General features: G+C 36.5%; 1 gene segment (V, D, J or C); it reads right to left on the reverse strand.

Moving 5' to 3' along the window:
• Positions 1 to 3594: 3594 nt before the first annotated feature.
• On the reverse strand, positions 3595 to 6911 carry LOC101996125. The segment is given in 3 exon segments: positions 3595 to 3709; positions 6487 to 6784; positions 6866 to 6911. Coding segments are annotated over 3 exon segments (459 nt in total).
• Positions 6912 to 18095: the final 11184 nt, after the last annotated feature.

Raw genomic sequence — 18095 nt, forward strand, 5'->3', positions numbered from 1 at the left:
TCGGGAAAATGTCTATAAATTGGGGTGCACAAACGCTGGTGACCCCTTCTTCTTCTTCCTGGCTCCTATTTCTGGGCATCGCTGGAACTTCGGTTGCGTGAGTGCTCCCTTTATATTAAAGTTGCTTTTATATTATACCAATTGGCCTAAATTAATTTGATCCGCCTTCAGAAGTGGCCTAGAAAATCATGCCCACATCCTCAAAAACTGAATTATGGATGTTCATCTTTGTTGAGTGTGCTGGTTATGAGTTGGTATGGATAATGGTCAAGAAGAAAGCTAAACAAAGAACACTTGTTCTTGTTTTGAAAAGAAACAAAAAGGGAAATGTAGATATTAAACGATAAATGGCTACATTATTAAATCTACTTTGAGAAAAAAGGAAGGATACAGATATGATCTTGTTTTGGAAGAAAACGGATATGGGTATGAAAGGATGGAAGAATATATTATCAAATCTATTCTGAAGAGTTATAATTTTCCTTGTTTACTTGAGGCAGAAAGCAAGTTATGATAGAAAGTAAATTAGGTAGAAGACTTTGAACTCACCAAGATAGAATATATATATTTTATCTGAAATTGTCAATTGCAAATTGACTAAACATAATTAATGTATAATTTGCTTGTATATATTGCATAGATATATTGTATTTATTGTATATAGTTTTTCTTACATTAGTTATAGCCTTTTTATTTTAGACTTAAAGGGGAAATGCAGCAGCATTTCAATTGTTTTTTAATAAATAAAGCTTATATGAAGGTCATAGAGTAAAACAACTCCACTTGCCAGCCTTACAGACAATGCAGAGATGACACACACCTTTAAACCCAGTAGCCAAATTAGTTGCCATAGAAACAGGTTAGTGTATGCCTTTAATCCCAGTTACACATGCCTTTAATTCCAATCCTAGAAAGAATTATAATATGGGAGGAGAAAGCTCACAGTCATAGTCTCATTATGAGATTCCTGAAGGCAGGATCTCTGTTTTCCAACTAAGCTGGAGGTAAGAAACAGTGACTGACCGCTTTGCTTTTCAGATCTTCAGCCTGAACCCCAATATCATTCTCTAAGCTTTTATTAATTATGCATCACATAGTAATGACTTTGTTTAGCCCAGAGAAAGTACTGAAAAATACCAGTTGATACACTGTATGTATAAAATATGTAAATAGTACACATAATACACTTTGCAGAGAGAAATATCCAAATGTTTTCAATACCCTAGAGACATTTTGCCCAGAGCAGAAGTGACTTAAGGCACCACTTACATGTGCAGTTATCATAAACAGAAAGTAATAGGACAATGGTATTTGCAGTCTGACAGATGTTGATTATATGAGTCAAAGAATCAGCCATGCAGATGGGAAAATCGTAGAGGGCAGCAAATTCTCAAAAGCAATTATTCCACTAATAATGCTCTGTAGATAGAAGTTATATATTTTTCTGATAATTTTTTATTACTTTATAAATAATACCAATCAAAATTCCCACTTCCTCCCCTCTTCCCTCTTCCCTCCCACTCTGTCATTCACCCCCCCGCCATATATTTTCACTGTGTGAATTATATATTCAAAAGGTTGTGGCTCTGATGATACAACTGAGTAATATAGGTCACTTGGTTGGTCTTTGATCATATTGTAGTGGGATGCTCCAAGAAGTTTAAGCTATGTTTCTTACCAGGAAATTACACTTGTCTCTCATAGTAAAACAATGGCCCTGACTTCACCCATCTTAGAGATCAGCTGCAGAGAGAATTGTATTGAGGAAGTGTCACTGAAATTCAGTGCTCCATAAGAGGGTTTAGCTTTATTTTGTGGCTGGGGCCACATTCTCATACAATTTTCCAATTCTAGAGAATTTGAGAACTTGACTTCAGAAAGAAACACTGATTTTCTTGGTGAATTCAGTTAGTGAAGATAACAGAGAGTGTGTGTGCTCCTCTGCTCTCCACCTGTGACAATCCTCAGAATGAAATGGTCATGATCCTGTTCCGTTTCTGAAATCCCCCAACAATCATTGATGTAGCCTTTTGAAAGTATGTTGCTGTTGTTGTAGCTGCCATTACTGTCACTCCAGAGCCATGGTATCATTGTTAAAAGTCCTTTTTCAATTAATAGTGAAGAGATATTAAGGGTGTCCTCCCAATAATCACAAATGACACTTGCCTTTGCTGTCTGTTGTGGGAACAAAAATTCCTAAGAAAAGTAATGAAATGGAGAAAATATTTATTTTGTGTCAAATTTACAGGGCATAGTTCAACATGAAAAAAATATAATATATATTACAGGGATTATTGAATTTCCCTACAGAATATGGTCTGTATAATACAACAGTGCAATTGTAGTGTCTCACACTGGAGAGACTGGAAATCCGGTGGCTTTTCAGATCACAGTTCTGGATACCTAAGCAGTTCAAATCTCACCCCCAAGTCCTGTAAGATTGCTGGAGAGCTAATCATCTTCACTGTGTGTTAGAAGCCTGAAGAAACTCTTTCTAATGTGTGTGCATGAATGCTCCAGCAGTAGATAGATGAATTTGCCAGAAAGAGTGAAAACAAAAAGACGAAAAATTAAGTTTTCAATTCCTTTTCTTTTATCTAGTCTATCATCTGACAGTACTGCCCACATTCGTTTAAGCATGGCTTTTCTCAAAAAATACAATCAAGAAGATGTAAGGAATCATAGAGGGATTATGGGGAGTTTGGAGTTCTATTTGGGAGAGGGAGGCATAGATATGATGTAAATAATAGTCTCTATTTATAGTTTTCAAAATTTAATGAAAAGATAGAAAAATTCATCACAGGTATGACTAGTGGTTGATGTTTTAGTTAATCACAGATCCAATCAAGTTGACAAGCCAGATTAGTCATCAAAATTTTATGAAGAAGGGAAGTCTCTGTAGTTTCTGTGTACAATCAAAGTTCAGCAGTAGTAGCATGCATAATGTCCTGAAAACGTTCCAAGTCGTGCAGTTTAAGTTTCATACAAAGAAAAATGTGCAGGAGGAAATCTTGAAGTGTAAGGATAAAATTTTGACACTACAGTAACAATAGTTTGATATATCAATTTGTACATTGTAAACTTAGTTTTGTTTCTACATCATTAAATCATTTAAAAAAGAGACATGAATTTCACATCAGATGGTACATAGATAAGAGATAAACATATGGGAGGTGGTGGGTGAATTAGTATATTGCTAAATATATATGTAAGATAGATACATACTTGGATCCCAGGTGTCAATGATATATGATTAATGTATCGAGTTGATATTTGTATAAATCAGGACACAGGCATAGAGTCTCAGGGAACATTTCTCTTTGATCATGGTGTGTTTTGTGGAATCATGCTCAGGCTTCTTTCCACATTTCTCTTAAGCATGGTTGCACAGATATATTTCTTAGTGAAACATTTGCTTGAAAATAAAGAGCTCACCATGTCAGTAAGTTACTACATCTCAAGAATTAATAGCATAAATTATTACACACTCACAATCATCTATGTGTCCACACATACTGTTAATCATGCCCTAGCTCAAACAGCATACACACAGCCATTAAGCACAATTGATCTTTGTGATTAGGTCCTTATACATCAGAAGAAAGAGCAGAGAAAATTCCCTAATCTTCTTTGTGTCTGTTCTGAAGTTGAATCCTTGGGCTTGCTGATTGTGCCTTGATGGTCATGAGTCCCTCTGAAGGCAGGTTTGTGTATGTGCACACTCCAAATGGCCCTCACTTTGTCTCTTGCACAACAATACATGGTGGTGCCCTCAGAGTTCACATAGTACAATCTCCTGAAGAATTGGTTCTCAAATATGTTCCAAACGATGAACATTTTGTTCTTGAATGATAGACTATAACTTATATTACTATCACTACTTTTGTAACCCAACCATTCTAGACCCTCCCTGAGGGCTGTCCAATCCAGGCCCAGATATAGACACTGGTGATTGAGTACCAATAACAATGTAGTTGAGAGAGAATGACTGATAGCTTAATCAGGCTAGGACTCCAGAACTTTTACATGGGCAGGACAATTGAGTACAAGAAAAAATAGTCACTGTCAGTTACCGGCTGTTAAAACCTGTATATTTGCATATGTATAAAGTGGTGACACTCTCTTTGGGTGTTGTCACCAGACACAAGAGTAAATCCAATGGTCTCATCTTCAAGACCATACTCCTTCTTGCCTAAGTTTAGGACTGTGTGAGAGAGCTATGAGATCCTACAGCCCAGAAAATGATATTGCAGAACTATAAGATAAATTTTCATGCAGGAAGCCAGCCTTCTCTTTTTCAATCAGGGGGTGTAGTGGTATTTCAATTGTATTTTAATAAATGAAGACTGCCTGTGGATCTGAGAATAAGACAGTACCATTGGTCAGTCTTACAGACCAACTTATGGTAACAGATATCGTTAATTCCTGTAACTAAAATGATGTGCACTTTTAATCCCAATAGCCATAGAAATTGTGTAGTTCATGCCTTTAATCACGGTGGTACATGATTTGAAACCCAGCTTTAGAGATTTTATAAAAATGTGAGGAAACATAGTCTTCTGAGATTCCTGGAGGCAGGATTGCCATTTCCAGAACTAGGTCTAGGTAAGAGACAATGGCTGGCTGCTTTGCTTTTCAGATATATAATAGTTTGGTTTGCTTTATTTATTTATTTTTCCTTCTATTAATTTCCCACAGGAATTCTTATGTAAAGAGAACATATTATCTTCAAATGGATATTATTGTTACACAGGCAGAGTTAAAAATTAAAGACCTATGTAGAAAATGTTTCTGAGTTGATTCTGTAAGGAAAGATGAGATTTCATTGATTAGCAAGAATAGAGCCATCAGAAATTGTGGCACCTTTTACTAACACAGAAATTGCCTCATTTTGGGAAGTAAATGAATATTGACACAAAACTTGTAATTATTTTTTGGAGATATTAACAGTGAATGTTTCCAAAAGGAAGATCCTAGAGTTTATAAAAGAACTAATTGGAGTCTTTCTCATATAGTTGAAGCAACACCAATTTCTGGCACTACAACATTCTATGCAGATGTAAATACATAAGGAATTGTAGGTTATAAGCCACAAATAATAAGGAAAGTGGCTCGAAGCCCTTATGATTCAGATAAAAGAATGAGAGATGGGGACTGGAGAGATGTCTCAACAGTAAGAGCACTGTCTGCTTTTCCAAAGGTCTTGAGTTCAATTCCAAACAACCACAAAGTGGCTCACAACCATCTGTAATGAGATCTAGTGCTGTCTTCTGGCCTTCAGGCATACATGCATGCAGAACATGTATACATAATGAATAAATATTTTTTATTTGATTTTTGAGACAGGGTTTTAGATTTATTTTTTAAAAAAATAAATTCAGGGTTGTATTTTATTCTTATGATATTAGTAGATTTTCTTTAATCACGTAATATAGATATTGATTTTCAATATGTAGAAAGCTGTTTTGCATTTTAAGATTTCTGACTTCATTCCAATTGATTCAGTATTAAGTACTCTATTTAATTATAGCAAGTAATCAGAAATAAAAATAATCTATTGTATATAACACACATCAGATCCTATATGGGATATTTGACAAAGGGATTTCAGAATTTGAAAAATTGAATTATATCCAATATTTCCATAGATCCATATGCTTTTTATGGGAAACTGCTTTAAATTCTGAAAAAGTTGATTTTGAAATCTTACACTGATTAGTAGCTATGGTTATTATTGAAATACCTGTGAAAATTAAGACTGATAATCCTCTATATTATGTCTTTATAAAGTGAAACAATTTTTTTCATATTACAACCCAAAGCATTTTGCAGTTATACCATATACTCCTATAAGACAGACAGATATTGAAAAATTTAATCACACTTTAAAATATATGCTTAATAGAAAAATGGGGCAATAAAGACCCCAGAAATAGATTGCAGAATGCTTTATTAACTTTAAAGTTTTAAGTGTTCATGAGAAATGAATAACAGCTGTGGAGATATATTATATAGTAGAGAATTAAATCAGCCTGTTTATTTTTAAGATTTATTAACATCAGAATTGAAATAAGAAAATATATTTTGCCTTTGTTTCCACAGGAAAAGAAAAGCAGAGTATACCACTGAGATTCATAAAGATTACATGTGAACAGGAGAGATTTTCTGGATAAGCAGAGGCGATAGTTCATCAGCCATCTTGGTTATTCAGTCCAAACTAAATTAAAATGTCTAAAAAAATGCCTTTTGAAGAGAAATCCAAATGTTCTTGTGTGTGAAGGAATGGGAAATGTCATTGAGTATAACCATGATGAGAGTCCTCTAGAGGATTTCTATAGCAGAGGTCGGTAATTCCTAGATTCTGAAGTGACTGTTACTGGTTCTGAAGAGTTTCTGTTGGTTCTCAGTGCCACCTGCTGGTCACGATTTTCTCTGCAGAGAGTATTTTGTACAGGCTCACATTGGAGTTATATGATTGTGTCCCTGGCACAGTAATACATGGCTGTGTCCTCAGTTTGCAGACTGTTCAGTTTTAAAAATACTTGGCTCTTGGAGGTGTCCCTGGTGATGGTGACTCTGGACTTGAGAGCTGAATTATAATCAGTATTTCCATTATACCATATTGCTCCCATCCACTCTAGACCCTTTCCTGGAGGCTGGCGAACCCAGCTTACACCATAACTGGTTATAGAGAACCCAGAGACAGTGCAGGTGAGCGACAGGGTTTGTGAGGGCTGAACCAGGCCTGGTCCTGATTCCTTCAGCTGATTCTGGGACAGGGCGCCTGTGGACAAACATCACCGTCAATCATATATCCGGTAAATGGCATACTTGGATCCCTCTTCTAAATCCCTGAAACACTTACAGCTTGGAAATGCCGCCAGACAGAGAAACAGCACCAGGACAGCCATGCTCCGCTAAAGGCTCGAGTGAGAGGGAGATGGAGCTTCTCAGTTAGATCTGAGTTTTCATCTTGAACATGAGTGCTAATTTGCATTGGGGGAGGTTCCGGAGAGGATAAAAGGAAGCACAGAGCAAGGTTTGGGAGATTTGAGAACAGTCAGTTGGAAAATATCGGTGTCATATTTCATTGTGTACATATAAAAATCCTCAAGAATAAATAAAACAGTAGAAACAGCATGATTGAGATTTAAAACAATACATTCAGAAGGCAAATGATTTAGGGATACTGTTAAATATCAAATAATTTGGTAGGCCACTTTGTCAGGGACAATCTTTCAATGTAGCTAAAAACTGGTGCGGCTGTTCAGTTATTTCCAATAAATCCACTTACAGATAAACCTATGTGTGATTTCCAAAATACCTATACACATTGTTTAGCTGTAACTTTACTCTAAGGTGACAACATCTCATCATTATACAGAATTAGGGGAAAAACACCACTTTTGTCCTACCCCTTTGGGGTTTATGCTTTAAGAATACTTTTTCTGATGTAGGATTAAACATGAGTGCCATGTAGGTACTCGTTTTCTTTATAATTCTCTAGAACAAATCACAGAACAAATTTAAGAGAAGAAAAATTTAAAGACATCTCCACATACTATTGGTACTAAAGTTCTACATCATTTTCTGTTTTTATTGGTTTAATAATTTATTTACTTATGTGGATGTGTAAAGTCTTTTATTTTTTTTGGCATCATTAAGCAAATGTTCCAGAGTATAAACAAATACAACACATCTTAAAATATCCCACAACATTATACAGTGCGCTTGTCACTGTAGCTGACATTTTAAAACTAGTCTTACTTTGACAAAAGAAAAAGCTGGGATTTCGTGCATCTCTCTGATATTTGACTTTTTTTTTTAGCCTGGCGGTGGTGGCGCATGCCTTTAATCCCAGCACTAGGGAGGCAGAGGCAGACGGATCTCTGTGAGTTTGAGGCCAGCCTGGTCTACAAGAGCTAGTGCCAGGACAGGCTCCAAAGCTACAGAGAAACCCTGTCTCAAAAAAAAAAAAAAGACTTCTGGCTTTCCATGTAAAGTCTTTTAATTCACATTGTTTGACTCTCCATAATATGTTCTTAGTCAAAAGTGAAATCCACAGGATGAAAATAGAGGAATTGGTCTGATATATTTTAGGTCCATCAAACACATTAAAAAGTTTTACCCTGTTCATCTGATTTTAGTGCTGCCAGGTAGGTTGATCCTTACACTGGTGCTGGAAAACATCACAGTGATTTCTTTTTTTTTTTTAATAAAAAGATAATTTATCAAGAGAATTAAAAATCATTGAATTTCTTCTCTGTGGTTTTCAGATGAGATTCAGTAAGCTTATGACTTTGCCAGAGGAATAATTACAAGACCATAATGTCAGACCATTTTGAAGATAGGCTGGGTGGTCATGGGCTTCTCTTTCATCTTCCAGTGACAAGAGTTAAGCCTGCTATTTTCTCTCCCCCTCGTTCCAAATTTTTTCTCCATGTTTTCCTTGTTCTGCTTCACTTAGGAGATTCTCTAGTCAATTTTAGAAAATATTTGAGCCCAGTGCATCTTTGTAGTTCTTCTGAGATGGTTTACTGCACTAATAAGGCTTGTGACTCTTCAAAGAATGCTTCTGAGTCTTTTGAGAAACAGAAGTGAATATCTTACTAATAGAAAACTGTGGATGTATTCCAAATTACGCATTAAGATGCTTTGTAGAGAGATATTTATTGACCAATTGTGGCAGGTCCAGACTAACACAGGAATGCTCCAAACCTAAATTCTTAATGAAGGCAGATTGAAATTATCAGGGAAGTCCATCGAATCCCAAATTTTATAGTATGTAATAATCATGGATTCTAACACTTACGTAGCTTTTGAGGCTTAAGTAGAGGGTTTTGTTGTTTGTTTGTTTTTCAAATCTTTCCACGTCTTTCACTAAATTGCCCATATATATGGAAAACACATTATTTGATTGACTTTAATATGCATTTGAGTTAGTCTTTACCAAAATCAAGACTTCATTTATTTCCATTACCCTGCTCCCAAATATGACCCTTAATTATCTCTCTGATTTCTTTATATTCAACATTGTGTACAGTTATTTTATTCACTGTTTTGTGTGCTCTCAGGATTCTAAGTATTCAGTCGATTTGGTCTCTAAAGCTTCATCTCCCTCTCTTAGTGTCATTTCTTGAATTTCCAGAGAAGGCACAGCCTCAGATTAAAAGATTATTTTTTCATTTATAATGCTGCCTTCAGCTTATGATCCAGTAATATGGAGCCCACAGCCTACACTGTTTATAATGGCACTTCTCTAGCTCACATGTGCGACACTATGCTCTTACACTCAGCAGAAAATGAGAGTGCCAGAGCAGTAATTCTGGGAGCCTTTTCAGGCAGCAAAATAATCAACAAAAGCACAGACTAAAAATCAGAGAACTCTTCTGCCTTTAAAGGACTGAATAGAGATGGAAAGGGACTGGAGCAGTTGTTTAGCTGGAAAGTGCACACTGGTGGCTGAGAATTTGTGTTCTGAAGGTGCATAATACACCTAAAGAGGAATCATTAGCTTGGACTTTGAGGTGCAAGCTATTTTTTGGATATTTACCATGCAAATGTTTTTTTTTTAATTTATTTATTTATTAAAGATTTCTGTCTCTTCCCTGCCACCACCTCCCATTTCCCTCCCCCTCCCCCAATCAAGAGGACTACATAGAACTCAAGAACATGGGCAATGGGTTTTTGATCCTACTGCACGTACTGGCTTTGTGGGAGCCTAGGCAGTTTAGATGCTCACCTTACTAGACCTGGATGAAGGTGGGTGCTCCTTGGACTTCCCACAGGGCAGGGAACCCTGATTACCATGCAAATGTTTAAAAAGATGATCTTGCAGCAATGATAGTACTGTATACTTCTATGAGTCCTATTAGATTAGGGCTAGAAAAAATGTGGATGATTCATTATCCAACCAAGCTTTGGATAATAACTAATTAGGGAAGTTTTGGTTTCTCTATCACAAGTCTAAAAATAATTACAATGAATTACAGATCATTCAAAATTTCCAAGCTGTTTTACAGAATCTACAATCAATAAATGTCATAATTTCAGACTCTTGATAAAGTACATGTACATATTGAAATACAAGTATGGGATACGTAAAATTAACGTGCTGTTTTGTCAGACAACAAGAAGGTATTAGATATTTTTTGAGGATTATAAGGGATACAGATGTTCAGTGTGTAAGTAAAAGTAACATTAATGGACTATGACAACTATAGAGTACTCTAAGGAATTTCCTTGTGTAGAAGAATAAAACAAAGTTTATAATATCAAAACAGGTGCAAATGCACCATATTCATAAATTTCTTAGATTCTAAAGTGACTCCTACTGTTCCTGGGAGTCCCTCTTGGTTCTTAGTATCCCCTGCTGTTCTGAGTAAGGAGTTTTTTTTATGCAGGTTCATGCTGGCGTTCCTTTACTGTGTCTCTGGCACAGTAATACATGGTTGTGTCCTCAGTTTGAAGACTGTTAAGTTCTAATAAAAATTGACTTTTGGTGTTCTAGTGATACTTCTTTTTTGATCTAATGAATACAGCATGTCTGAAGATCAGAATGCAGAGCTAACCTACTTGTTAACCATAGAGGCCAGACAGCGATGTCACACACCTTTAATCCCAGTACTTGGGAGACAGAATCAGGTGATTTTCCATGAGTTTAAGGCTACCCTATGCTACATGAGATTGAATTTGTCATAAAGAGAATCTAGCACTTGGGATCACTTGGCTTTAATCCAAGGACTGGGGAGGTGGAGACAGAGGAGATATGAGTAGACAGAGAAAGGAATATAAGGTGGGAGGAAACAGGAGATCAGATGCTGTCTTAGAATTTAGTTTGGGAGGCCGTCTGAGGTTTGGGAGAGACAGAATTGAAAGAAAGGATTTGTTGAGACAAGATCTCCCCCATTTGTTCTGAATAATGGTAGAGGTAATGGCTGACTGCTCTGCTTCTCTGATCCTTCATCTTTTGCCTCTGATATATGACTTTTGGCTTTTATTATTAAAAACAATTAACATTCATGCAACAGGAAGTGTCTCTGCTGATGCTGAATTGGAGTTTGAGAGATGAATTATAATTTGTGCTCTACAAAACCATAACCTTCCTATACACTTTAGACCGTTTCCTAGAGAATGGCAGACTCACGTAAACCAGAGAGGGTTAATGACAGCCCTGGGACAATGCAGTTGAGAGGTAAGGTCTAGGATGGCTGTACCAGACTAGATCTTGACTCCTTCAATTTCACCAAAGGTGGGGCACCTGAGGACAAGCAAGGTCTCTATCAGTCATTAATTCCAAAGATGACATGCGTGGGTCCCTCTCCTGAAATTTTGAAACACTTATTTTGGAAAAGTTATGAGACTGAGTGGTGACAGGATAGTCATGCTCTTCTGAAGGCTCCTATTAGAGGGAGCTGGGGCTTGTCAGCTAGGCCTGGGCCTTTCAGGCTGAGGTCTGCTTCCCATTGTGGGAGGTTCCCTAGAGAAAAAAGTAAGCACAGGGCAAGGTTTTCAATTTTCTTTCAGTGTTATGTGATTTACCTTGCACTTCTTAGAGTAACTGGTGATAAAAAAAAAAGCAATAGTAACATGTTACTGTTACTCTGCATTCCCAATTGCATATAAATAGGAAACTGTATAATTTACAATGTGCAGACATTGGATAAAAAACTTTAAGTGACTCCATATTCATGCTGTGTGGGGAGAAGAGAATACCACATCCTCAAATTTTTTCTGAAGATTCTATCCAATTGTTTAAGATTCAATTTAGTTATATGATGCACTTCAGGCTCTTATTGTGAAATCGAGATTAAGGATCTTCTTAAAATTCTTTCTCTTGTCATTGAAGATAATCTTATTCTTATCACTAATATAGAAAATGCAACTTGGGAGCAAGTAACTCACAAACATTTAGTGAATTTTGATTTTAAATTTTTATCTCAGAGAAAATCCAAGGGATTGATTTTGCTGCTACATCAGTGTTCTCAGAGTTTTTTGCCTACCTACTCCGGGATACCTTATCTGCATAGTAGTCTTATTAACTCCTATTTTTGGTTTGTCTCTCTCCATATCTGTATCTTTGTACTTTTTCATTTCTCTCCTTGTTTCTTTATCACTTGAAGTACATTCCAATAGCAGGTTCCTATGTATGATTGTTGCAATGGTGAGGAATGGATGGTCAGCTGTTCATAATACCTCATAAAAACAGAATCATTAACTCAGTTTGAGGATTATGTTAATTGAAGTAATAAAATGACAGAGAACCCTAAGTGGTGACAAGAAGTAGAGCACAGGCACACTTGAACATTGGGGATTCATTGCCTTCTGGTGAGGATCACCATAGAAAATAAGAGATTGCAGGGATCTTCCCAATGCTCTGGTAATATAAATCACTAGGGATTGGAGGAGAGTAGCTCAAAATAACCTGTTTAGTAAGTCCCGGAAAACATCCACAACTTCTTTAATGTTGAACACCGTATAAGTTGTGTCCCTTATTTCCCTGTGTATACACTTTTCTGTGAGTGGCAGTGGTTGGCACAGGTTGTAACACTGGGGAGTACACTATCCTGTGCAAGCTCTGACTGACAGCCAGTGCTATGAGGGTTAGGCTCTCCTTGTTCACTATGTGCTGGTTGTAAGAAGAATATTTTTCAGACATTATGATGAGTGTGTATCCTCTTGGGTTTGTCTGATATTTTATTGTGCTTATAAGATACTGCAAAGAAAGATCACAAAAATAATTGCATATTTTACATACCATACTTGAGAACAGGTATGATTCCCCTTATTCAAGATTTTTTTCTTTGGTTACATCAAACATAGTTTGTTTCCACATTGTGAGTTCTCATGCTTAAAGGCATTCCCTTCTCCATGAAACTCTGGAGAGGAAGTCACAAATGAATGTATTCAAAGCAAATGCCTTTAGGATAAACCTGCATATTATTTAAATTACCTTCCAGTTGATAATTGGATTATTTTACTTGTGATTGTTTAGTCTCTTATTTATTTATGTTTAGTGGACACATGGGTACTCATTTAATGGTCCATGTTACAATGATATAACAAGATTATATATTTGTATGGTGGTTATAATTTTGTCAATGTAATTACATCTATAATCACATGGGAACTGGAAATCTTAGGAAAAATTTGTCTCAATCAGATTGGCATGTAGGCAGGACTCAGCTGGCATTTTAGAAACATTGGAATGGCACAATTTCTCTTCTATTTTTGAGGAAGAAACTGGAGAATATTTCTTTTAAACAGGAAAAGAAAATTTATTGAGGAAGACATTATATGAAGATTGAGACAAAATAAAACTTATTCAAAGGAATCTAAGGATCATTTATTCTGACTACCTTCACTCCTCTCCTGATGACCCTTTTTGGAGGGTCTTCTACTCTCATATGTTTTCTTTTCTTTCCTATCTTCCCTCTTTTCTTACTTCCCTGACAACCTTCTCACTTCCTTATTCCCTCTCTCTCTCCTCTTCCCTCTCACTCTCTCCCACATATTTTCTTCCATCACTTCCTTCAATTCCCTTGTTTCTGGCTACATATACCAAGTTGTTGTTGTATGTGCATGATTGTAATGGCTACACTGTGATGTAGGAAGTCCTTCTGTATATGTGTTTTTTTTATTGGTTAATGGATAAAGAAGATGCATTGGCTTGTGATGGGGAAGATTAGATCTGGTCAGGAAATGTAAACTGAATGCTGTGCGGGATAAAAAAGCAGTGTCAGTGAGAAGCCTTGTAGCCACCACAGGAGACAGATGCCCTTGCCAGAGTCTTCCAGAAACTTAATATGCCACAATCTCATGGGGATAGTCAGATTAATAGAGATGTGTTCATTTAAAATGTAGGAGTTAAATAGAAATATGCATAAGCTAATAGGCCAAGCAGTAGTTTAATTAATAGAGTTTCTGTGTGATTATTTCAGGTCTGGGTGACCAGGCAATGAAAGACCAGTCTCTGTCTATAGAATGATGTGCCAACATGGTCTGAAACATTTGGGGCTGATGCCAACCACCCATTTGATGTCTGGATTCTTGTGTGTCCATTCAAGGTCAGGAGGAAAGTAGCTGAGACAATGCTGGGCTGGCAGCTCAGTTGCCCCGACCTGGATAAGTGGTGGAATTGAATCTGCACAAGTAAGAGAGCATGACAGATTCCCACTGCCTTATACAGAGATATTAGACTGATCAGGGCCCTGCATGGCATATTTAGCTTTTACTCAGATAAAAAGGGTTTATATGCTGCATTGTGCTACCCAAAGTTGAGGTGGTAGGATGGCTCCCATGAGACAGTCCCAGAGGTGGATACAAACTACCTTTGCATTATTGAAAGGCAGAGAAAGGAGGAGCCAGTATCGATAGCCATTGAAACGAAGCTGATTACCATTTTAAAAGTGCTCCTGGTAAAAAAGTAATTGCAGATATATAATAAATATGGATTAAGACAGAAATAAACCTCTGAAGAGGTCACAGTATGTTTTACAAATATATGTAGTCTAAAGAGAAAGAAAAAGAAAGAGAAAGAGAGAGAAAGGAAAAGTCTAAAGAGAAAGAAAGAGAAAGAGAAAGAGAGAGAAAGGAAAAATAATATAGACAGCTATATAAGAAAGTAAATGGTATTGAAAAATGAAGCAAAGTCTTTAAAGAGACAGAGTCTGGTCATAGATTAAAGAATTAAAGAAAAATAAGCCATATAAAGATGGAAAATACACAGAGAGTCTAGATTATGTGTGTTTTCTTTAAACTTTTGACTGTGAAGGAGCTAAGTACAGAGAGACATTTCATTGTATGGACTACTAAACTAAACCAACATATATGCTTTGTAGGTGTCTTGACTTCAAAATTTAGGTCTAAGGATATGCTGCTTTGGAAAAGAGTTTCTTTTTTGTTTCCACAGAAAATGAGAACCTATGAATTTTTTCCAGGCTAATGCAGTTTGATGGACCAAGCCCACTTGAAAGGTCTCAGTGAAAATCCCACAAAACATTTCATCCAATCAAAAGCAGGAACAGTTTGAAGAGAACTATGGCCAAATTCTCAAGTACTGTTTATAAACATTTATTTACATTTAAAAGGGGATAGGCTAAAGAGATGAATACTTTGCAAGGGTATGGATCTTCTTCTGTTTAAACAAATTCAAGGTCAATTTTGTTATATTTATATTTCTTCTCTTGATTAAAGTATTGTGTTTCTGCAGTTCATTTAAAAATTAAATATAAGTTTAGAAATACAGATTAATAGATAGTCATTTATAATGGTCAAACTTGTAGACATTAGTTATATTTTCTAGATGTACAGAGATATATTTCAGATGAATAGATATTCTTCAATCTTTCAAAGAATAACAAAATTGGCATTTGAAATGTTTTAAGAACATAGAATTTTTCATGACAATGAGACACATCTGTTCCTGGCAGCACCAGTCGATTCAAAAGGATTATGGGCATTAAAGAAATTCCTTATGGAATAGGTTAATCATTTGCGCAAGAAACTGCTCTTGTCTGGACTGCTTGATGTTATGCTGTATTAACTGGACATGCAGTATCCACAGAAAAATGAGAGCTGAAGTTACCTAAAAAAGGTGAGACAGTCTTTTGGTGTTCCCGCTTCATGGAACAGTCTGCTAGACATTCTTCAGAACACAGAACTGTCTTTGAAATGTTCTACTTCATGGAAAAGTCTGCCAGATACTATGGACCAGTAGGCTGGAGATGGGTGTCCGCAAAATTACAGAAGAACTTTGGATGACTTTCCAGGCAGCAAGATATCTCTGTCAATTCTAGAGTTTTGGAAGTTGCTTACAGTACACTTCCTGTTTACTTAGGTAATATTATATCCTTGTAGACTCTTTGATGGAATTGAAAAATAAATATAGTTTTCTGTTGTAAAGAGAGGGTCCTTTGTTTATCCCAGCCGCCTGACTAGCTTACACCGAAATATCCACATAGAAACTGTATTCATTAAAACACTGATTGGCCCATTAGCTCTAGCTTCTTACTGGCTAATTGTTACATCTTAATTTAACCCATTTCAATTAATCTGTGTATCACCACATGACTGTGGCTTACCAGAATGATTCTAACCAGTGTCTGTCTCAGGCAAAAGATCCATGGCATCTTTCTGACTCTGCTATCTTCCTCCCAGCATTCAGTTCTGCTTTCTATACCTACCTAAGTTTTGCCCTATCAACAGGCCAAAACAGTTACCTTATTTATTAACCTATGAAAACAACACCAAACAGAGGAACTCCCACACCATTTCCCCTTTTTCTGTTTAAACAAAAAGGAAGGCTTTAACTTTTACATAGTAAAATTAATATAACAAAACAGGTATCAACCAAGAATTACAGTTACACTATTTATATCTACTTTATCTTTTATCATAGCTAAGGAGAACTATAACTATAACTTTTTCAAATCCATCAAAGACTCCAGAAGGATATAATATTACCTAAGTAAACAGAAAGTGTATCATAAGCAACTTCCAAAATTCTATAAATGACAGAGACATCTCTCTTACTGGACAGTCACGCAAAGTTCTGTACCATTGGGGCATCTAATCTTCAGTCTACAGGCCCATATTATCCAGAAGACTTTTTCATGAAGCAAGAGATTTCAAAGACAGTTCAGTCACTTTCTTCTGTATCCTGTAGAATGTCTCACAGATTCTTTCATGAGTCAGGAACCCCGAAAGACCATCTCACCTTTTTGGCAAGTTTAGCAGTCATCTTTCTATGGGTTATTCATGTCCAGTTTATGCAACAATCCAGGCAAGCGCAGTTTTTTTTGCCAAAATGGCTTACCAACTCCATAAGGATCCTCTTTGAAGTCCATCTTCCTCAGGAAGTAGCTTGGTGCTGCCAGAAGCAGATGTGTCATGAAAAGTCCTAAGTTATTAAAACATTTTAAATGCCATATTCTGTAGTATTTGAAAGATATGAAGAATGCCTATTCATCTGAAATATATCTAGGTACATGTAGAAAATCTAACTAACACGACTTCAAACTTGAGTATTATAGAGGATTATTTATTAACCTATATTTCTTAATTATACATTACATTTTTAAATGGACCACACAATCACAACATCTCAATAAATAGCAGAAATATGCATATAACAAGATTGAACCCCAAGGTCCAAATCAGGAGCAGAAGGAGAGAGAGCACAAGCAAGGAACTCAGGGCCATGAGGGGTGCACCCACACACTGAGACAATGGGGATGTTCTTTTGGGAACTCACCAAGGCCAGCTGGACTGGGTCTGAAGAAGCATGACATAAAACTGGACCCACTGAACGTAGTGGACAATGAGGACTGCTGAGAAGTCAAGAACAATGGCACTGGGTTTTGATCCTACTGCACAAACTGGCTTTGTGGGAGCCTAGGCTGTTTGGATGTTCACCTTACTAGAACTGGAAGGAGGTGGGAGGTCCTTGGACTCCCCACAGGGCAGGGAACCTGGTCTGGTCTTCGGGCTGATGAGAGATGGGGAGTTGATTGGGGAAGGGGGAGGGATATGGGAGGTGGTGGTGGGAAGGAGGCAGAAATCTCTAATAAATAAATAAATAATAAAAAAGATTGATCTTAAATTTTTATCAATAAACCAATATCCATACCAATGTAAATTATTCATATCTATATCATATCCCTTTTTAAATATAAATGAACATTTATAAACAATATTTGGGTATTTTGGTGCAGTTATTTCTCTCCGTACTTCTTCCTGCTATGTGGGGACACTATTAATCAGGTCTTTCATGGTATATCCTATGTACTAGGTTCATCTCAATCAGTAGTTGAGCAAAGTAATTTTTAGAGCCTGTTCATGGCATCCTTTCTGGAGACCTGGGTTCATGAAACCATACTGATGTAGAATCAATCTACAGGTTCTCATCTTCTATGAAAACAAAAGAAGAGCCTCTTTTCCAAAGCACCATATCCTTAGCCCCAAATTTGGAAGTCAAGATATCTTTATAATATACATGCTGGTTTATCTTAGCAGCCCATATAATGAAATGTCTCTCTGTACTTAGCTCCTTTACAGTCAAAAATTTCAAAGAAAACATAATAATATACATAATC

Source organism: Microtus ochrogaster, unplaced genomic scaffold, assembly GCF_000317375.1.
Source record: "Microtus ochrogaster isolate Prairie Vole_2 unplaced genomic scaffold, MicOch1.0 UNK101, whole genome shotgun sequence".
Lineage (NCBI taxonomy): Eukaryota > Metazoa > Chordata > Mammalia > Rodentia > Cricetidae > Microtus > Microtus ochrogaster.